This window comes from Salvelinus fontinalis, chromosome 41 (assembly GCF_029448725.1).
Source record: "Salvelinus fontinalis isolate EN_2023a chromosome 41, ASM2944872v1, whole genome shotgun sequence".
NCBI classification, from domain to species: Eukaryota; Metazoa; Chordata; class Actinopteri; order Salmoniformes; family Salmonidae; genus Salvelinus; species Salvelinus fontinalis.
In genome coordinates, this window is record NC_074705.1 from 10,548,887 (window position 1) to 10,571,916 (window position 23,030).

At 46.2% G+C, this 23,030-nt stretch overlaps 1 protein-coding gene and 1 long non-coding RNA gene across 6 annotated transcripts in view; one reads left to right on the forward strand and one right to left on the reverse strand.

Moving 5' to 3' along the window:
* The window catches only part of LOC129840687 (potassium voltage-gated channel subfamily H member 7-like), an 84,294-nt gene that overhangs the window by 48,008 nt on the left and 13,256 nt on the right, over window positions 1-23,030 (forward strand). For 2 of the 5 annotated variants that reach the window (XM_055908761.1, XM_055908763.1), the window contains 7 exons: window positions 488-511; window positions 1,355-1,569; window positions 9,046-9,471; window positions 18,074-18,312; window positions 18,605-18,765; window positions 18,990-19,189; window positions 21,794-22,046. In XM_055908761.1, the coding sequence (XP_055764736.1) occupies window positions 488-511; window positions 1,355-1,569; window positions 9,046-9,471; window positions 18,074-18,312; window positions 18,605-18,765; window positions 18,990-19,189; window positions 21,794-22,046 (1,518 nt within the window). The remainder of the gene's footprint in view (window positions 1-487; window positions 512-1,354; window positions 1,570-9,045; window positions 9,472-18,073; window positions 18,313-18,604; window positions 18,766-18,989; window positions 19,190-21,793; window positions 22,047-23,030) is intronic. The other 3 variants (XM_055908765.1, XM_055908766.1, XM_055908762.1) reach the window with 2 other exon arrangements.
* On the reverse strand, window positions 16,371-19,050 carry LOC129840689 (uncharacterized). Its single transcript, XR_008757244.1, has 3 exons — window positions 18,962-19,050; window positions 18,674-18,789; window positions 16,371-18,259 (listed from the first exon to the last, which is right to left on the reverse strand). It is a non-coding gene; the product is annotated as an uncharacterized LOC129840689 (long non-coding RNA).

Genomic DNA, 23,030 nt, shown 5'->3' on the forward strand with positions numbered 1-23,030 from the left:
ATCAATACCTACCAGAGGAGGCTGGTGGGAGGAGATGTAGAAGGACGGGCTCATTGTAATGGCTGGAATGGAATAAATGGAACGGAGTCAGACATGTGGTTTCTATATGTTTGATGTGTTTGATACTGTTCCAATATTCCATTTACAATGAGCCCTTCCTCCTATAGCGCCTCCCACCTGCCTCCACTGATACCTACTCCATTTGGAGGAGCATCTGATAAATGTTATCCGCTATCGTTTGTATTCTTAACTTTAGACCTTATGTCTCCGATTTCCAGGATATTTTTGCATTACCATAACATAGTGGCCAGATTTTTTTTACCTCTACTAAAATAAATCACTCTGATGTTGCTAAAATAAATGTAACATGACACTCAGGAACTGCCTGCAGAATTATCCTGACCTTTGACCCCTCCCCTCTCTCTGAGGTCACTTCCTCTTTACGCTGCTCTCTACCTCCCTCCCTCTCTCTCTCCTGATTCGCTAGTGTCTCGGTCCTGGATGGCTGGGGGTATGGCTTGAGCTTTTCCTATATGTCTGTAATGCATACATACTGTACCGTACAATGCTGCTGTGGCATGTATTCAAGCTGCGCATGTCTTTTGTATGTGTAAGTATCACTCACTGTATTCTCAACACTCGTTTGTGAAAATGGGAGAATGAGTCATCCCTCCATCTTCTCCTTTGGATCAGCAGTTGACACATTCCCTCTCTTTTCCATATTGCCCACAGTACAGTAGTTACTATGTGTGACAGTGTGTGTGTTGTTCAACGTGGTGAGGTTTAATGGCAGTGTTGTACTGTATTTTCGCATAGTAACATAAAGTATTTGTGGATGTATGAATCATGAAAGCCATATCCATATGGTATCATTGAGTCAAAACCTCACGACTGAGAAAAAAGTATACATTTTCTTTGTTCGTGGACATAATTATTTCACTAAAATTGTTCATTACACCAAGTTTGTCATTTCTACAGTTGTTGAATGGAAGGTAGCAGGGTGGATCTGTTTGACTGTTGTATTTCTACTGTTGTCCTATGGCTGTTCACTTGTCTTGTGACAGCAATTGAGTTCACTCAAGATCAAAAAAACGGTTCCATACTCACGCTCCCACACATAACAAATAGACACAGCAGCCTATTGACACACCTACCACATGAACTGCACTTGATGTCCCCTTTTTAAACCATTAGCATACCGTCAAACTCTCAAGCTGTGTCAGGTACTACCGTGCTAGCCTAGCCTAGCATCACCGCACTAGCCTACCATAGCATTGCCGCTCTAGCCTAGCCTAGCCTAGCATCACAGCGCTAGCCATTTCCAAACCTCTCTCTCCATTCAATTCTCCTCCAGGACCCTTCAACCAGATCAAATCCAGTCTTCTGGGCTCCACGTCTGACTCCCACCTCAACAGATACAGCACCATCAACAAGATCCCCCTCATCACGCTCAACTTCTCAGAGGCCAACAACGACAAGATGTGCCCCTCCCCTCCGTCCTCCGAGAAAACCATCATCGCTCCAAAGGTCAAGGACCGAACGCACAACGTCACCGATAAGGTCACACAGGTAAGAGGTAACGACAGAGGTCAAAGGTCATGAAAGGCCCTGTGCCTTGTGCTCAGTAGAGTTGGTGCTCACTGACATAAGCCAAGATGTTGGCGTTAGAATCTATTCTATAGAATAGGTTCCATACAGAGGACATGTATTTTCTGTGTGTTTGTTCTGTACATACAGAGTTACAGATGTATAGTGTGCTGGATGTACTAATACCTCATTGAATAATCACATGAATAGTCATCTGCCCCAATGTTATACGGTAGAGAGCGGTAATTATCCCCTGCCCCACACACACACAAAACACACACACACGGAACACCACCAGGTCAGAACACAGTGTCTGTACACGTTGCTCTGTTGTTACTGTCTGACGTTACCTAATTCATTGAAACTCAAGGGGCTTGTTTTAATAAGTAAACTAGTGAAGGTGTATATCACCCGTAGGGGGGGATCAGGACAGATTCTCTTACCAGGGCTCAGGGATACACTCTAGTTACACACAGGTTAGAGGTCATCCTCACCATCCTGCCTGCCTGCCTGCCTGCCCGCCCGCCCGTCCGTCCGTCCGCCCGTCTGTCTGTCTGTCTGTCCGTCCGTCTATCCGTCCATCTGTCTGTCTGTCTGCCTTCCCCGTGGAGAGTGTGGGTGTGTGTGCGCAGTACACTGACGCCTCCTTGTGTGGGTCCCTATGGGGGAGGAGGGAAACCAGGCTGCCTGTGTGTACTCCTGCCTGCGTGCTTGTCTGTCTGTGTGTGCGGGTGTCACTATGACAGAGCTGGTTGACCTTTAAGATCTGTCAGAACAGACGAGGATGTTGCTTTTTCTACTGATAATGTGTATAAAGGTGGCGGTCGGTGACGTTTAAGATGAGGGAGGATGATATTTTTATTTTATAATGGCCTTATTTCTATTACAGCATATTGGATGACTGTCATTCATATTCCATTCACCCAGTTCAATGTAACATCGATTGGTTTAGGCTACTACATGATACTGTACACATCATAAGGTTGCTACAACCTAGCTTATGAATTAAAGTTTACAACATAGGTGCATAGGCCGAGAGAATTTTGAGCAGTCAAGGTGAGAGGCAGTGACACATTCAATACCGCCTTGCCTACAGATAGCTAATGTAGGGTGTAATCATTAGTCCAACAATTGCAAATTAAAGATTCTGTTGGACAAATTCAGGTATGTTTATCCCCATTTTGTTCCGTTTGCGAAACGTTTTTCAACAGAATCGGTGGAATGAATACACACCTGATCGCACGCAAACAGTTCACTTTCGTAGCAGCCACATAAAAACATCATGATCACTTCGCTCGTTGTAGATATAATTCCTTCTCGAAACTATGTGCATAACACATTAGCTGTCTGTGACCAGGCGAAAAAACATTTCCAAGCCAAACCTTCATATCATGACCGCTTACCTCTACACACAGCCTACATTGTTGTCACATCATAGTCAACTAGAACTAACGCGTTAGGAAACTCGCTACAATCATGCAGTACAGTGTACAGTCAGAAAGAAGTTTATCAGTTACACCGGCAAGCCCCGGTGGCAATACATTAATAAAACCAAAGCTTACCTTGACTTGGAAGAGTTCTGGTGTTGGCTAGCTGTAGCCAGCTAGCTAACATAGCATCCCTCTCTATTTGTTTGAGTAGGCTAAACTAGCTAGCTGCATTTGCTAGCTAAGTGAAAGCGAATGTTTAAAAAATACAACCCAATATCTCTCTCTCTCTCTCTCTCTCTCTCTCTTACTTCTCCTTAATATTGTTCAATACTGTTCAACTATTGTCTTTCTCTCTTTAAGACAACTACTCACAACATTTTATACACTGCAGTGCTAGCTCGCTGTAGTTTCTGCTTTCAGTACTAGATTCATTCTCTGATCCTTTGATAGGGTGGACAGCATGTCAGTTCACGCTGCAAGAGCTCTGATAGGTTAGAGGACGTCCTCCGGAAGTTTTCATAATTACTGTGTTAGTCTATGGAAGGGGGTGAGAACCAAGAGCCTCCTAGGTTTTGTATTGAAGTCAATGTACCAAGAGGAGGACAGAAGCTAGTTGCATTCTGGCATTCACCATGGTGCTACCCTACAGAGTGCTGTTGAGGCTACTGTAGACCTTCATTGCAAAACAGTGTGTTTTCATTAATTATTTGGTGCCGTGAATATATTTAGTATAGTTATATCTAAAAAGGATAACTTTTTAAATGTTTCGCTATATAGATTTTTATGAAATTCACAGAGGAAGATGGTCCTCCCTTCCCTCCTCCGAGGAGCCTCCACTGGTGTATACAGTATATAATATACAGTATCTAGCACTGGGTTTTCTTTAAAAGCAGATCTTAGTTTGTCATTGGCAATAAGGGCATCTTCTAGTTTAGAGGGCATGTGCTGGTGTGTGTGTGTGTGTGTGTGTGTGTGTGTGTGTGTGTGTGTGTGTGTGTGTGTGTGTGTGTGTGTGTGTGTGTGTGTGTGTGTGTGTGTGTGTGTGTGTGTGTGTGTGTGTGTGTGTGTGTGTGTGTGTGTGTAATTGCATTCTAAACTAATTGCATTCTAAACTGAAGATCATGATTAGTTGACTATTGGAGTCAGGTGTGTTAGCTGGGGCAAAACTGTGACACCAATCAGGCCCCGGAGTTGCCCATCCCTGATATAGTTCATATTGGATATACCTACTGCAGTGGAACATTGTTGTTATATAGCAGGCCTATGTCAGATAGAGTTATAGTTGATTATCTAGACTCATAACAGCCTCTTGTTTCTCTTTCCTGGTTGTGCGTTTGGTTAGCACCCATCTGCTGCTTACTATTGAACAGATTACATTGAACATGTTTTTTCCTTTCACCATCTCATTCTCAGTCATTTGATCAAACTAGACAGTTGGATTGTATTTGCTTGTTTCTTTAGTATTTTATATATTTCTCTGACTGTGAGGGCCCCGAGCTCCGGTTCCCTGTTCCTCCCGTTGTCTGAATGTGACACCCCGAGCTCCGGTTCCCTGATCCTCCCCTGTTGTCTGAATGTGACACCCCGAGCTGCTGTTCCCAGTCCCCCCCCCTGTTGTCTGAATGTGACACCCTGAGTTCCTGTTCCCTGTTCCTCCCCTGTTGTCTGAATGTGACACCCCGAGCTCCGGTTCCCTGTTCCTCCCCTGTTGTCTGAATGTGACACCCCGAGCTCCGGTTCCCTGATCCTCCCCTGTTGTCTGAATGTGACACCCCGAGCTGCTGTTCCCAGTCCCCCCCCCTGTTGTCTGAATGTGACACCCTGAGTTCCTGTTCCCTGTTCCTCCCCTGTTGTCTGAATGTGACACCCTGAGTTCCTGTTCCCTGTTCCTCCCCTGTTGTCTGAATGTGACACCCTGAGTTCCTGTTCCCTGATCCTCCCCTGTTGTCTGAATGTGACACCCTGAGTTCCTGTTCCCTGATCCTCCCCTGTTGTCTGAATGTGACGCCCTGAGCTGCTGTTCCCTGATCCTCCCCTGTTGTCTGGCTGTGACACCCTGAGCTGCTGTTCCCTGATCCTCCCCTGTTGTCTGGCTGTGACACCCTGAGCTGCTGTTCCCTGATCCTCCCCTGTTGTCTGAATGTGACACCCTGAGCTGCTGTTCCCTGATCCTCCCCTGTTGTCTGGCTGTGACACCCTGAGCTGCTGTTCCCTGATCCTCCCCTGTTGTCTGAATGTGACACCCTGAGCTGCTGTTCCCTGATCCTCCCCTGTTGTCTGGCTGTGACACCCTGAGCTCCGGTTCCCTGTTTGTCCCGTTGTCTGAATGTGACATCCTGAGCTGCTGTTCCCTGATCCTCCCCTGTTGTCTGAATGTGACACCCTGAGCTGCTGTTCCCTGATCCTCCCCTGTTGTCTGGCTGTGACACCCTGAGCTGCTGTTCCCTGATCCTCCCCTGTTGTCTGGCTGTGACACCCTGAGCTGCTGTTCCCTGATCCTCCCCTGTTGTCTGAATGTGACACCCTGAGCTGCTGTTCCCTGATCCTCCCCTGTTGTCTGGCTGTGACACCCTGAGCTGCTGTTCCCTGATCCTCCCCTGTTGTCTGGCTGTGACACCCTGAGCTGCTGTTCCCTGATCCTCCCCTGTTGTCTGAATGTGACACCCTGAGCTGCTGTTCCCTGATCCTCCCCTGTTGTCTGGCTGTGACACCCTGAGCTGCTGTTCCCTGATCCTCCCCTGTTGTCTGGCTGTGAGGCCCCGAGCTCCTGTTCCCTGTTCCTCCCTTGATGTCTGGATGTGAGGTTCACACTGTTCCAGGCGATGTCTGGAGACCAAGTCTCTCCAGAGTTTGTGTAGAGAGACGTGCTCTAGGCTGCAGAATAAACACAGAACTCGACACAGAACTCAACCAGACTAAACAGATGGATGATTGACATGAGTCTGTGCTGTAGATTGATAAGCGGCCTCAATGAATGTTGATGCTCTATATAAAACAACGTGTGTGATACTTAATGTTCGCTCAATGAGGTTTAATTTCTCCAGGTTTTGATGAGTTTGCTTCAGTTTTCCCAGTCGTTATGTCATGACTTTGCTTCAGTTTTGCCAATTTTTTATTTATTGTTGTTAGGGCTGTCTCTCTCCTCATCCTCGGACGAGGAGAGGAGAGAAGGATCATCAGACCAAAATGCAGCTTCAGGGAAATAAGCCATCTTTTTATTTAACACGATGATGATGGCAACACGAAAAACAAAACACTTTCAACTTTACAAAACAAGAAAACGACGTCAACGAAACCTGAACATAAACTTACATAACTACACGTAAACTCACGGACAGGAAACAGACGACATCGAAACGAAAACGAACAGCCAAACAGTCCCGTATGGTACATACATTACACGACACGAGAGACAATCACCCACAAACAAACAGTGAGAACGCCCTACCTAAATATGACTCTTAATTAGAGGAAAACGCAAACCACCTGCCTCTAATCAAGAGCCATACCAGGCAACCCAAAACCAACATAGAAACAGATAACATAGACTGCCCACCCAAAACACATGCCCTGACCATAAACACATAAAAAACAACATAAAACAGGTCAGGACCGTTACAATTGTCAACAATGCATGTTGTGGGTCACATGTCAAAGCAGCACTGGCCAAGACAGGAAATGACACTCTGGTATTCCAAATCCTCCAACAATACAAACAAAGGTGCATCAAATTATTATGTCTGAATAATTTATTTAGTAACAGATCAGGGGGAACGACGTGCTCAACTGAGCTCTCATTCTGCAAATTGACTCCTCCCTAGGCTTGCCAGCAGGCTCAGAGACAGTTTACCTATGTAACCATATGGCTCAAATTAGATGTTGCCACTAACCACAGATATCGGATCAGATTACCCAACCCAGAATTGATTAACGGGATCACTTTAACTATGCATTCATGTACATACTACCTCAATTGGGCCGACCAACCAGTGCTCCTGCACATTGGCTAACTGGGCTATCTGCATTATGTCCCGCCACCCACCACCCGCCAACCCCTCTTTTACGCTACTGCTACTCTCTGTTCATCATAAATGCCTAGTCACTTTAACCATATCTACATGTACATACTACCTCAATCAGCCTGACTAACCGGTGTCTGTATGTAGCCTCGCTACTTTTATAGCCTCGCTACTGTATATAGCCTGTCTTTTTACTGTTGTTTTATTTCTTTACTTACCTATTCTTCACCTAATACCTTTTTTGCACTATTGGTTAGAGCCTGTAAGTAAGCATTTCACTGTAAGGTTACCTGAATACCTGTTATATTCGGTGCACGTGACAAATAAACTTTGATTTGATTTGATATAGGTCTAGAAACATCTGACCCTGGATCAGAGATTAGGTACTCCTTTTACCAACTCCTTACAAATGCAGCAGCCCAGTAGGCCACATCGACTAATCTATCCACATGGTATGTGATTCTGCCTGATTTAGGTGGTACGTCATCAAGAGTCACAAAACAACACGTTCGTTCAAAAAGAGGTTTCTCTTGACAATCACTGCCTTTTGCTTCTTTCCCACTTTGAGCAAAGGGCAGTTTGATGAAATAAATAAAACTGCCTGTAGCCTACTTACCAAAACTTTGAATGAAGATAACTACTGTAGCTGGACATGAATAATGAAAAGCTTTTTCTCTCTCTGCCCTTTATTTGGTGATTTGCTTTAAAGGGTGTGATATAGTGGAGGGTTGTTCTATTGACCTGTAATCACACAGGGAAGGGGACAGAAGACATCTAATAACCAATTTCATTATAATCACTTAATCCCGCCGCCCTTCGTCCCACTCAATCACAGGCGTTGCCGAGGCGATCCCTGCCAGAATGCGGCTAGGAGTAGGCCTAGATGGTGGAGGAAATAATTGGAAATAGTGGAAATAATGACTTGAATGGACCATCATGAAACATTGACTTGAATGGGGATTCCCATTCTAGTAATTCTAGTTCTATGGCGAAGGCGACCAAAATGGAGCCCTAATTCCATTTCCAAGGCTCTATTTCAGCTCGCTCTTCTCTCCATCTACAATAATTACTCCTCTGCCCTTGGGTGAAGCACTTTACCTTTCTCTCTCCTCCTCTCCTCTCCCTCTCGCCACAGTGATAATCAGCCATGAGAAGCAAAGACAGAAATGTCTTCCCTGGCATTGAAATGTCAAGCTGCAGAATGAATGATTATATCCCACCACTTCCTACCACGATAATCACCTTAGTGTCATTGAGACTATTATCTGCTCTGTGATATTGATGTTAAAAGTTATCCAGGGACAGGCCATACAGTAACTGGAATATTTGGGATATTGATGCAATTCAACATTCCTTAAATAGTGTTTTTCCTACGTAGAAGCCCCTACAAGGACATTCCCGTCATATTACTTGTTTGCAATTTGCTGGCTAATACAGTAAGATACTAAACTAACATGTACTTCTTTAAGTATGTGTATGTGGCTAATGGGTATTGTAGTTCTGGAAGGATGGTTAAGACACTGTTCTTCCATCAATATTTCCACGTGACTGATATCCTCTTGGGAGTTCAGCGGTGTTTAGTGTCCAGTGATCGACTCATAAAGAATGAATAGTATGCCTGAGGAGGTTAAGCGATCTGTATATAAATGTATAGTTATCCTCCCCACAGCCAAGCACAAGGGGCAAGCTGATGATGTTAACCTTTGTGTATTTTCATCCATATAATGAACTTATTAATGTTATATATACATGGACAGTATGTATCCATAATAGCCTACATATGTAGTTTTAAATAGTGTTATAGAATATTTGAATGCAACATTAGCATCGTGGCTTTTGCAGTAGGCCCCTATATAATATTTCCCTTCCACTGACTTTAGCTTGAATTTCAAAGTATTTCCTTAGGATTCTATAGGATTCATTCGCTCTTCTAATACATTGATCCAAGCCACCATTTTCTTCATGTCTTCACTTTACTTCCTCTTAACTCCTCCCTCCTTCCTCCTCAGGTGCTATCCCTGGGCGCAGATGTGCTTCCCGAGTACAAGCTCCAGACACCGCGCATGGACAAGTTAACCATCCTCCACTACAGCCCCTTCAAAGCGGTGTGGGACTGGCTCATCCTGCTGCTGGTCATCTACACGGCCATCTTCACGCCCTACTCCGCCGCCTTCCTCCTCAACGACCTAGAGGAGCAGAAGAGGAGGGAGTGCGGCTACTCGTGCTCGCCGCTCAACGTGGTCGACCTCATGGTGGACATCATGTTCATCGTGGACATATTGATCAACTTCAGGACAACCTATGTGAATCTCAATGAGGAGGTGGTCAGCCACCCGGCGAAGATAGCCATCCACTACTTCAAGGGCTGGTTCCTCATCGACATGGTGGCTGCCATCCCCTTTGATCTGCTCATCTTCGGATCGGGATCAGATGAAGTAAGGGAAAACGCTTAGACTCTTTTTACACTACTAAGCCAAGCTGAAACTGAGTCAAACCGAGCTGTACTGTGCTGTGTTGGCCTGGTTACATATCCACCATAGTTACGGGAACAGTGCTTGAAAGAGCCATTTGCGTCGGCCTAATCGAGTGAATCAGGCATTAGTCACTTAGCCGCTTACTCACAGACACGTGTCACTAGGCCTCGGGTCCAAGTCGTGATGACATGGTGCTCCTGTAGTTTTCCCTCATTCTCTGAAATGTTTGAATTAAAGTCGCTTAGTCACTTACTCACAGGCACACGTCAGACAACCTCAGGGTACTCGTCACCATGACGGTGCCCCTGTAGGTTTCGCTAGTCAGACGCCTCTCGTTTTCACATCTGATTGGATCTCAGTCTGTAGCTATGGCAGATTGCCTCGGCGTCCTAAAACTGTTGAACGGCGTCTGCCCTGAGTGCTAAACTGCAGTTTGTTGTTGTTGGTTTGTCTGTGTTGCTTTTGGCTCCCATCAGGTGGAACAGTAGCTTTCCAAGTTCTCAACTCTAGAGAAGGAGAAAGGGAAAGACAGAGCAAGAAAGATGCAGGTTAAAAGAAAGATTGTTGAACTGCAGTGAGAGGGAGAGAGGGACGATTTATCTACTCTGATTACACCCGCAGGATGTCAATATCTCAGCCGAGCAGCGACTGCTAAGTGTGTCCCTTGCTGGCACATCACAGAGCCGGACAGAACAGGGTACATGATGTTCCGGAAAAAAAGATGTCTCCTGCAAAATGATGACAAGTGAGCATGTGTAGGGAGCAGTGGTGTGTCAGAGACGTGATTTGTCAAGTCATTATTTACCATCAGGTGTCTTGTACCAGAGAGTTACCCTCAGTCTGGGGTTGTCAGTGAATGGCAGGAAGAGGAAGAGGAACAGACAGAGGAGTGGTGACATGCCACAGCGTGTGTCCATGTAATATAGCATCTCTCACTTTTCAGGAAATAAGCAGCAGAGGCTACATTTTATGATAACACGTGCAGGTATTTGTGTAAATCCTGCAGCAACACCCAATTAAGAAAATTGACGTCCAAATTGAATTTGTTGATAATTTGAACGAGGTGTGTCAGTGCTGGGCTGAAACAAAAGCCTGCATACCCAGACAGCAGTTTTCCAGGACCCGGATTCGTGCCAGAGTTGATCACGCGTAAATGCAACGTAATTCCCTTTTTATGGGCTTTTCTCTCTATGCGTAGTCTTACTTTAAATTGAAACATGAGAATAGCATGCTATTCACCCACTATTAGTATGAGGTGGAGCTAGAATAAATGAAGGTGTGGAGGAGGTGTGTCTACAGAATCTGACCTTTACCTAATTCCCTCATAATTCCACCACCTTTACGCGCAATGAAACCATGAATAACGACTAGCGAATTTACCGGTTCCAAGTGGAAAATGCATTTACTTCCTTTTTTTCTGATAGAAATAATACCGTTCTCCATGCACTGTCGCTTACAACTTGATAGGATCTATTGATAAGAGCTAGGTCAATGAGTAATCCGTTTGGAGAAGGGGATCGTAAATACACATAGCAATTGTTTTAGATGATTTTTCCTTATGATCCCTGCAGACGAATGTGAAACCAGCCATATGGAAGCAAACTGAAAATCATATTAACATGGAATGTATATGATTTTTCCACAGTGAAATAGGATATAAATAGCTGTGCCGTTATTCAGAATTGTTATTGTGTGCCCTCATAATTTGCATGGATGAAATTTGGAGACCCAAGCTATAGGCTTCTGTAGGGCTGGACCTGCCGAGTTGATGCATGCGCTTTATAATGTTTTGATTATATGCCCAGGCTTTTCTCTGATTTATTTTTCAATTAGTATCATGATAAATATAAGCCACTATCAGGAGCCGCAGTCAGTAATACCCATATGGATTTAATTTTGCATCATTCATTTTCTTGAGGGTCGCTAGCATTAGTGGGCCATATCTGGCTAACGTTGTGCAATAATTTGGGACATGTAGCCTATTTGAATCATTATGGAACTCAGACCTCACGTAGCTGTAACGGCTCTCTTTCGGTGAGTGAGTAGACCAAGGCGCAGCGGGTGATGAATACATAATGTTTATTTGACAAGACGGAAAAACACGAAACGAAATACACTTGAATGATAAACAAAATAACAAAACGAACTAGACAGACCTAAACTATGAACTTACATGAAACGAGGAAACACAGGAACAGACAGGAACGACCGAACGAACGAGAGGAGACAGTACCGTGTGGTGCAAAATACACAGACACAGCGACAATCACCCACAAACAAACAGTGAGAACAACCTACCTTAATATGACTCTCAATTAGAGGAAAACGCAAAACACCTGCCTCTAATCAAGAGCCATACCAGGCAACCCAAAACCAACATAGAAACGGAAAACATAGACTGCCCACCCAAAACTCACGCCCTGACCATCACACACATAAAAAACAACAGAAAACAGGTCAGGAACGTGACAGAACCCCCCCCTCAAGGTGCGAACGCCGGGCGCACCAGCACAAAGTCCAGGGGAGGGTCTGGGTGGGCATCTGACCACGGTGGTGGCTCAGGCTCCGGACGCTGTCCCCACACCACCATAGTCACTCCCCGCTTCTGTATCCCCCTCCCAATGACCACCCTCCAACTAAAACCACCTAAATGAAGGGGCAGCACCGGGATAAGGGGCAGGTCCTGGCTGAGGGACTCTGGCAGGTCCTGGCTGAGGGACTCTGGCAGGTCCTGGCTGAGGGACTCTGGCAGGTCCTGGCTGAGGGACTCTGGCAGGTCCTGGCTGAGGGACTCTGGCAGCTCCGGGCTGAGGGACTCTGGCAGCTCCGGGCTGAGGGACTCTGGCAGCTCCGGGCTGAGGGACTCTGGCAGCTCCGGGCTGAGGGACTCTGGCAGCTCCGGGCTGAGGGACTCTGGGCAGCTCCGGGCTGAGTGGCAGCTCCGGGCTGAGTGGCAGCTCCGGGCTGAGTGGCAGCTCATGACTGTAGGGCAGCTCATGACTGTAGGGCAGCTCATGACTGTAGGGCAGCTCATGACTGAAGGGCAGCTCATGACTGTAGGGCAGCTCATGACTAAGGCAGCTCATGACTGTAGGGCAGCTCATGACTGGAGGGCAGCTCATGACTGAAGGGCAGCTCATGACTGAAGGGCAGCTCATGACTGAAGGGCAGCTCATGACTGAAGGGCAGCTCATGACTGAAGGGCAGCTCATGACTGAAGGGCAGCTCATGACTGGAGGGCAGCTCATGACCGGAGGGCAGCTCATGACCGGAGGGCAGCTCTGGCAGCTCCTGACTGGCTGGCGTCTCTGGCAGCTCCTGACTGGCTGGTGTCTCTGGCAGCTCCTGACTGGCTGGCGGCTCTGGCAGCTCCTGACTGGCTGGCGGCTCTGGCAGCTCCTGACTGGCTGGCGGCTCTGGCAGCTCCTGACTGGCTGGCGGCTCTGGCAGCTCCTGACTGGCTGGCGGCTCTGGCAGCTCCTGACTGGCTGGCGGCTCTGGCAGCTCCTGACTGGCTGGCGGCTCTGGCAGCTCCTGACTGGCTGGCGGCTCTGGCAGCTCCTGACTGGCTGGCGGCTCTAATGGCTCGGGACAGACGGATGGCTCAGAAGGCGCTGTGCAGACGGATGGCTCAGAAGGCGCTGGGCAGACGGATGGCTCAGAAGGCGCTGGGCAGACGGATGGCTCAGACGGCGCTGGGCAGACGGATGGCTCAGACGGCGCTGGGCAGACAGATGGCTCAGACGGCGCTGGGCAGACAGATGGCTCAGACGGCGCTGGGCAGACAGATGGCTCAGACGGCGCTGGGCAGACAGATGGCTCAGACGGCGCTGGGCAGACAGATGGCTCAGACGGCGCTGGGCAGACAGATGGCTCAGACGGCGCTGGGCAGACAGATGGCTCAGACGGAGCTGGGCAGACAGGCAGTGCAGAAGGCGTTGGGCAGATGGCCGATTCTGCCCTGCTGAGGCGCACAGTAGGCCTGGTGCGTGGTGCCGGAACTGGAGGTACCGGGATGACGGCACGCACTTCAAGGCTAGTGCGGGGAGCAGGGACAGGGCACACTGACCTCTCGAAGCGCACTATAGGCCTGGTGCGTGGTACCGGAACTGGAGGTACCGGGCTGAGGGCACGCACCTCAGGGCGAGTGCGGGGAGAAGGAACAGTGCGTACAGGGCTCTGGAGACGCACAGATGGCTTAGTGCGTGGTGCCGGAACTGGAGGCACTGGGCTGGAGACACGCACCATAGGGAGAGTGCGTGGAGGAGGAACAGGGCTCTTAAAACGCACTGGAAGCCTGGTGCGTGGTGTAGGCACTGGTGGTACTGGGCTGGGGCGAGGAGGTAGCGCCGGAAATACCGGACCGTGTAGGCGTACTGGCTCCCTTGAGCACTGAGCCTGCCCAACCTTACCTGGTTGCATGCTCCCCGTAGCCCGTCCAGTGCGGGGAGGTGGAATAACCCGCACTGGGCTGTGTTGGCGAACCGGGGACACCATGCGTAAGGCTGGTGCCATGTAAGCCGGCCCAAGGAGACGTACTGGTGGCCAGATATGTAGGGCCGGCTTCATGACATTTGGCTCAATGCCCAATCTAGCCCTACCAGTGCGGGGAGGTGGAATAACCCGCACTGGGCTATGCACCCGTACAGGAGACACCGTGCGCTCTACTGCGTAACATGGTGTCTGCCCGTACTCCCGCTCTCCACGGTTAGCCTGGGAAGTGGGCGCAGGTCTCCTACCTGCCCTCGGCCCACTACCTCTTAGCCCCCCCCCCCAAAGAAATTTTTGGGTAGTACTTGCGGGCTTCCAGCCTTGCTTCCGTGCTGCGGCGACACTCCACTGGCTCTGCCCAGGGTCCTTTACCGTCCAGGATCTCTTCCCATGTCCAATCCTGCTTTTCCCACTGCTGCTGTCCGTTAACCCGCTGCTTGATCTGGGTTTGGTGGGTGATTCTGTAACGGCTCTCTTTCGGTGAGTGAGTAGACCAAGGCGCAGCGGGTGATGAATACATAATGTTTATTTGACAAGACGGAAAAACACGAAACGAAATACACTTGAATGATAAACAAAATAACAAAACGAACTAGACAGACCTAAACTATGAACTTACATGAAACGAGGAAACACATGAACAGACAGGAACGACCGAACGAACGAGACGAGACAGTACCGTGTGGTGCAAAATACACAGACACAGCGACAATCACCCACAAACAAACAGTGAGAACAACCTACCTTAATATGACTCTCAATTAGAGGAGAACGCAAAACACCTGCCTCTAATCAAGAGCCATACCAGGCAACCCAAAACCAACATAGAAATGGAAAACATAGACTGCCCACCCAAAACTCACGCCCTGACCATCACACACATAAAAAACAACAGAAAACAGGTCAGGAATGTGACAGTAGCAGGTTAAACCTGGAGCCTGGCGCATGGTTCACGGCGACTGAACCGTTGTCATACACTTCCATGATTAGTGAGAATTAGGGTATATTTATACGCAAAAAGTAACCCCTTTTTCCTTCTTCCAATATTTCATGGATTGAACTTGAATATGACAGCTTTCAGCATGAATCAAACCACTGTATTTTTATGCATCAATATCCAGTATTTAGTGCGTAGACTCTCCCCCCAAAAATGTATGATTCATATGATTTCCTAACCCTAAAATGTGCCGAAATAATCTACAAGATTATTTTTAAATCTAGTTGGTGCTGAAACGGAGAACAATATGTAGAGATGGCTTTCTTTCATTGATCCTCATATTCTGAACCCGTTCTCTTAATGTATTCTAATGAGTTTGTTGACAATTGTAATTAAAACCTTATTTAAAGAGATACATGTACTGAAAACCCCATTGAATGAAAACTCCATGAGAAAATTTGTTGGCCAGCAAGTGGGAGGGTTTTCAGCGGTTGAATTAAATTTATACCGTGTGCAAGGTAGCCACACCTGCAGAGCGTGTTACGCAACTAAATAAGGTACATCTGTATACCAAATACTGATGAGTGCATAGGAAAGGTGTGCGTGATTGGCTATGAAAAGCCAACAGACATTTACTCCTGAGTTGCTGACCTGTTGCACCCCTGACAACCACTGTGAATATTATTATTTGACCCTGCTGGACATCTATGAACATTTGAACATCTTGGCCATGTTCTGTTATAATCTTCACCCGGCACAGCCAGAAGAGGACTGGCCACCCCTCATAGCCTGGTTCCTCTCTAGGTTTCTTCCTAAGTTCTGGCCTTTCTAGGGAGTTGTTCCTAGCCAACGTGCTTCTACACATGCATTGTTTGCTGTTTGGGATTTTAGGATGGGTTTCTGTACAGCACTGTGACATCAGCTGACGTAAGAAGGGCTTTATAAATACATTTGATTGATTGATTGCGTAGGAAAGGCATAAATTCCTAAATCGGGATTGGGCCCCAGGAACGTAGATAGAAAACCTTGTTGTAGCCACAAGCCTATGGGATTATGTCTTCTATTTCAGACAGTGGTTGAACACAAGCCATCTTGTGCCGTTTGCCTATCGGGGGTTGTGTAGAGTGGACAGGCCAACACAGATGACTAGCAAACCCCATCCCCGGATTTACCATCAGGGTTGTTGGGGAGAAGCTTTAGCTCTCCACTCTTCAACTCACAACTCGCACCCCTTTTCATCACTCTGCACATCCGACGTTCCAGTCAAGATCAACAGTTAGGACAAATTCTAAAAACCTGGAAATAATTTCTGATTGATTTAGGACATGCCCTGTTTGTCTGAGACTGATTTCTCTTCCCGGTTGAGAAGTACACTCTTAGAAAAAAGTGTTGTCCCCATAGGAGAACCCTTTTTGGTTCCAGGGTTCTACATGGAACCCAAAAGGGTTCTACCTGGAGCCAAAAAGTGTTCTTCAAAGCGTTCTCCTTAGGGGACTGTAATGAACACGATGGGAGACAGAGAGCTGGTTTCAAGTGCTGTGCACAGCAGGTTTTTATTGTAAAGGACCACAGGAGGAGGCAAGTAGTTGGGTCCAGGAGCAGGCAGAAGGTCATACACAGGGGGTCCAAAAAGGCAACAGTACAGACAGGGAAAAGTCTAATAACGTCGTCCGGGAGATCAGGCAATAGGTAGATAACAGGAAATCCGATAGGCTAAAGTACAGGCAGGGAATAGGCAAAAGGCATTGTTAGTGAGGCAGGAAAAAACTATCATCCACGGGAGGAGTAAATTACAGGAAAACCAGCGCTCCCAATAGAAGTGTGTCACAAAACAAACAATACCTCACAATGATGGGGTGCAAAGAACTGAACTAAATAGTGTGTGATAATGACATACAGGTGTATGAACAGGTGATCAGAATGCAGGTGATTGGGATCTGGAGAGTGAGCTGCATTCAGGGGATCTACGTGTTTGAGAGTGTGAGTTGGAAGCAGACGTTACAAGAACAGCCAAAGAACCCTTTTAGGTTCTCCATAACACCTTTTTTCTCTAAGAGTAAAGGAGACGAAAGCTGCTGTAAATGATTGCAGTGATTTAGGGGGAAGATTTGGGCAGATGGGCCGGTCGGTTTGTAATGGAGCTTTCAGAGCCTCAGCAGTAGCATCCGTGTCCCTCACCAGAGCATATTTACCTGTGACAGAGTCGAGGCGGTGTTGCGCCATAAATCAGACCCCCATTCTATGAGACAAGGAACCATAGTCACTGTCAAATTGAGTCTCATGTGTAAACGGGAGAAGCACCCTGTAAATAAATGTGTACAGGTGCAGAGAGCTGAGTGACTGTAGAGGACGAGAAACAGTAGTAGCAATGACTTCCCTCAGGATATTACTATAATCGTCAGTCCTGATGAGACGAGGAACAAACTATTAGCGTTTCCCTAAGACTCACTTATGCTGTTTGCAGACTGTGCGACACTAATAAATCAGCTCTTATCTCATGGCAGGCCGTGGTCGTTTATTGTTTTTTTGTCACCGTGTTAATTTAGCTGGGCAGGAATTGAGATGGAGAGATGCCAGGATTAAGGCTGTTTAAATGAAACTGAACAGAAGGAGGGGTGGGAGGACAGGAGAGGCGTGGTGTTTGCTTTCATGCTGCCTGGCTGGAAGACTTGGACGTTCACTGTCAAAAGCTCAGTTATTTCAGATTTGTTTTTATTGTTCTTTAAAAACATATTTTTTCTGCAGTCGTCTTAGTATCAGTATGTAGGCTTGATAAATCCCTCTCACCCCTCATTTTAGAATGACGGAAATATGTTATGTTATATTTATATTATTGCCACTGCTCTCTGCTGGTTTAGACAGCAGTCTAGTTCCCTTCCATTGACACACTGTCATGCTCAGTGATTTAGAAACTGGAATTAGAAACTGGATCGTGGTCATTTAGCCAAGCTTGATTGTAACAGTACTATCTTAACCCTAACTCCTTACCTTTGATCTGACCTTAAGGTTACCCCTAATCACAACAAATTGCTTCCTGTTGTGGTGCATCCAATTAAAAAATAACTTGCCTGCACTGTACTGCAACACTCAAACCCCCAGCCAATCACAGCTCTGTTGACTTCTATGTCCCCTCAGACCACAACTCTGATTGGCCTGCTGAAGACCGCCCGGTTGCTCCGACTCGTTCGCGTGGCCCGTAAGCTGGACCGATATTCAGAGTACGGCGCCGCCGTCCTTATGCTCCTCATGTGCATCTTCGCCCTCATTGCCCATTGGCTGGCCTGCATCTGGTACGCCATCGGCAATGTGGAGAAGCCCTATCTGGAGCACAAGATTGGCTGGCTGGATAACCTGGGCGTGTCCATTGGAAAGAGGTACTAGGCAAGCTAAAATATACTGAATTACTGAATATCGTAACAACATGTACCATGGACTAGTGCCTCAATGTCCCCAATACTATTTACTGTATCACATGACTCTTTAAGAACGATGCAGTTAAATGATTGGAAAGAACATCATGATTTGTTAATTAAAATAAGAAATATTGGTACAAAATCCGATTTTTATTTTTAATACTTTCCCCATTATTATGTTGGGATAATACTGTAGAACTAATACAGTGAAATGTACCGAACCATGAACTGAGTGTACCGTCTCACCCCCTAGGTACAACTACAGTGACCCCAGCTCTGGCCCGTCCATCAAGGACAAATACGTCACAGCCCTCTATTTTACCTTCAGTAGCCTGACCAGCGTGGGCTTTGGCAACGTCTCCCCCAACACCAACTCCGAGAAGATCTTCTCCATCTGTGTCATGCTGATTGGCTGTGAGTGTTTAGACTGTACTGGGACTGAAAACAGAACAAACAAATGAATACCTTATACATATTACTACAATGAATCACTATTACTGTAAAGCCAAGTAGTACTACTCTGTAAGTTATTGTACAACTATATTCCTAGCTACTGATTAATTAAGGGAAAATAGAATATTGCTAACAGTGATGAAGACATGATGATCACCTGTCTGGTGTGATTCTCCCTCTCGCAGCCCTAATGTACGCCAGTATCTTTGGTAATGTGTCGGCTATCATCCAGCGGTTGTACTCCGGTACGGCGCGGTACCACCTGCAGATGCTCCGGGTCAAAGAATTCATCCGCTTCCACCAGATCCCCAACCCACTGAGGCAACGCCTGGAGGAGTACTTCCAACATGCCTGGAACTACACCAACGGCATCGACATGAATATGGTGCGAATGGGGGGAGTGTGTGGGGGTTGTGTGGGGAGGAAGGTGGGGGTGGGTGGGTGGGGGTGTAGAGGGTTGGGAGGCTGTGTGTGTGCGTGTTTGTGTGTGTGAGTGTGTGTGTGGGGCTAATAAGTCTTCAAAGTGAGACATTAGCAAAAAATATGCTCATATTGGGACATAATGTTAGTCTTATGGTGGGATAAGGGAATGCATAATGGTTAAGTCTCAGATTGCTGATTCAGATTGCTGTTGTCCTTCAATAGGTTTTTAATGTTCAGCCCCACAGTTTGACGATGCGGTTATGTTACTGCATTGCTGTGTTTCTCCTACAGCACTTAGCTTCTTGGTGAAGCTGTTCAGTGTTTTTTTCTGACCTTAAACAACCTTGTCTGCAAGACGGTTCTTACCATTAACATAAAGCCTAGTGTGTTCCCTTAGCGACATGGTTATATGACATTATTATGATCTTGATTAGGATTCTAAACTCTAGAAAGAAAGCCATGGATACTGTATGTAAACCGGCTTTTCCCCTGGTGATGTTAACTGTACTTATTTAAATGTGTCTTTTCCTTGTCTGCCTCATGTCAAATGGAATGACTTCATCACTCTGGTAAGAGCAGGAGGTACTGTGTTCAAAGAAACGTGTTGTTTTCAAAAATGGCATAGTGTAGTAAATCGTAGACCAAGACGAAAATCAAAGAATACATTTATTAAAATCCATAACTTCGTCTTTATAGTCTGGAAAAAAAGCACGTTAATTTGAAGGCATGCTCCCCAGTTACTTTTAAATACTGTAGCCCTCTCTAGATCATGCCTTGTACACTGAGTATAGAAAACATTACGAACACCTTCCTAATACTGAGTTGCAACCCCCCTTTTGCCCTCAGAACAGCCTCAATTCGTCAGCACATGGACTCTACAAGGTGTCGAAAGTGTTCCACAGGGATGCAGGACCATGTTGACTCCAATGCTTCAGATAGTTGTGTCAAGTTGGCTGGATGTCCTTTGGGTGGTGGACTATTCTTGATACACACGGGAAATTGTTGAGCGTGAAAAACCCAGCAGTGTTGCAGTTCTTGTCACACACAAACAGGTGCGCCTGGTACCTACTACAATACCCCGTTCAAAGGCGCTTAAATATTTTGTGTTGCCCATTCACCCTCTGAATGGCACACATACACAATCCATGTCTCAATTGTCTCAAGTCTTAAAGATCCTTCTTTAACCTGTCTCCTCCCCTTCATCTACACTGATTGAAGTGGATTTAACATGTGACATCAATAAGGGATCATAGCTTTCACCTGGAAAGAGCAGGTGTTCTTAATGTTTTGTACACAGTGTACATACTGACTTCCACATTGCATGCCAGCCAGTAGTATAACCCTCAGTGCTTCTAGCAGCCCATATTGTCCATCACAGATTGACTTGCATGTGGCTTGTCACAAGGTCACCGTTTGCATGAAATCTGTGTATTCAAACACAGTCACATAATTTTATATGGCAGTTACCAGGCTGTGAATACTGCCAATGGGAGAGGCACAGACAGCCTGGCACGGCCAGGTTTCCCTCCGTGTGGGAGGCTTGGCACACATGTCCAGCGATATTGCACCTGCACTTGCCAAATGTTGTTCAATCTCTCCTTTCCAAAATCTGCTGCTATGATTTTATTCCCCAACTATTGAAAAATAGCCTCTCTTTTTCAAGAAATTTAGATTTGTCCAGATTCGTTTTTTGTTATTAAGGTCATTGTTTTGTTTGTGATATAGAGTAAGAATGTTTTATTGTTTCATTTTCCCCTTTTGTGTGTTTGAAGCCTTCCCTTGCCCTCTGGTCCTCTGTGATGTCACAGTTCAAGATTTGATCCTCTGTTTACAGTCATCTCATGACCTTTAACCTGTAACCGTTGACCCTGTGTGGTGTTCAGTCCCAGGCAAATTACTTGTTTTCCAATTGAGGGCAATTATGTCACTGAATCATTTAGGTGACATTTTTTCCAGTGAAACTATTTGCATTTAAGCATGTAGTAATTTAAATAGTTGAAATACTTTTGTCACTCTGATCCTTAAACTCTAAATGACATGACAGGTTAATTCAGTTTTGAGGTAAGTATTTTATTTATTCTTTTTTATAATAAATCTGAATCACAGACACTAATGATACCCCACTACGATAGAAGGTTCCCTCATGAGCACACTTGTGCTCATTATTTTTTTAATCAAAGGGAAGACGTGTTTCCATGTTTGTTTCCATGTTTTCCTAGTTTGTTGTGTCTTGTATAGCAGTGTTGGATATCTAGCTGTTTACCCCCACCTGCTAGTACTCTGATTAAAAACTATGGAAAGATGCCATAAAAATACCCCCTCAAACAGTCACATATGACAATGCAGTATTTAGATTTTGAGAAGAAGACCAAAACACAATTGGCAATTGTATCAACCCACTCTGGATTCCAAAACCAAATCTGACTCACAAACTCAAACCAAACTCACACCCAAAGACGTCTCGAGTTAGTTTGACAGCACATTTCTGACAACACCACAGACAAATCCATCCCAGTCCTATCTGACCATTCTCCTATTGCTGTGGCCTGTCTTTTCACGCCCCCAGGTCCTAAAGGGTTTCCCAGAGTGTCTCCAGGCTGATATCTGCCTCCACCTCAACGCAAGTCTGCTCCAGGGCTGCAAGGCATTCCAAGGGGCTACTAAGGGCTGCCTGAGGGCCCTGGCCATGAGGTTCAAGACCACGCACTCCCCACCGGGCGACACACTGGTCCACTGTGGAGACGTGCTTACTGCCCTCTACTTCTTGTCCCGGGGGTCCATAGAAATCCTCAAGGATGACATCGTGGTGGCCATTTTGGGTATGCGCTACTCAAATGTTGACGTTGTTTATTGTTTCACATTGTTTATTAATATTATCTTTATTTAACCTGGTATGTTATTGTAAACTCCATTTGACACTTCAGAAGTATTTTGTGCTTTGTAAAAAAGTTGAACCAAAAATATATGCGAGACACTAGTCACTGCAACAATGACTTGTCTTTTTATTCATGTCGGGCTGTGGAAGGTGTGCTGCTCTCCAGTAAATTGACATCCTGAAGAAATGGTTACCTATGGATGTGTGAATACTTCATTACAGGATGTTCACACTACTCAAACACTTCTAATGATTTCCCTCTGCCTGAAGGTCAGCTTAATCAGGCTGTTTGGAAGAGAAACAATCTTAAAACAGCAGCACTGCAGGCACACTTTCAAAGACTGTTTTTTTCTCTAAACAGTTCAAGCAGTACTAGAAAGTAATAGTAACACAGTACAGTTCAGGTGTCCCAGTGCTGCACTTCTCATCAAAGTGTGTCTCTTGCCTCTCTGTGTGTGTCTGTATATCCTCTGTGTACTGTTTATAAGAGGCTAGTCTCGCTATTCTGCTATGCCTGGGTGAGCAGCTGACATCTCTAATGAGCACAGATTCTCATGGCTCCCTCCAAGAACAAACTGTGATAGACAATAGCGCTGTATAGGAGGGTTTTATAGCTGGGAGAAGAGAGAGAGGGTAGAGGATGAAGGAGAGAGTGATAGAGGGGAAGATAAAGAGTGGGGGGAGAGATGAGGAGAGAGAGAGAGGAGAGGGGGTGGAGGGAGAGATGGAGAGAGGGGAACGTAGGGTGGTTTATTGGATCATGTATTATGCTATCTAATTGCCAGCTGAGGGTGATGGAGTGTTGGTGGTGTTAGCAGTCGCTGCTCGCAGGAGATATTGACATCCCCGGGATGTAATCAGAGTAAATCTCCCCTTCATCTCTCCTTCCTTCTTTCCCCTCTCCTTGATCTCTCTCTCTCTCTCTCCG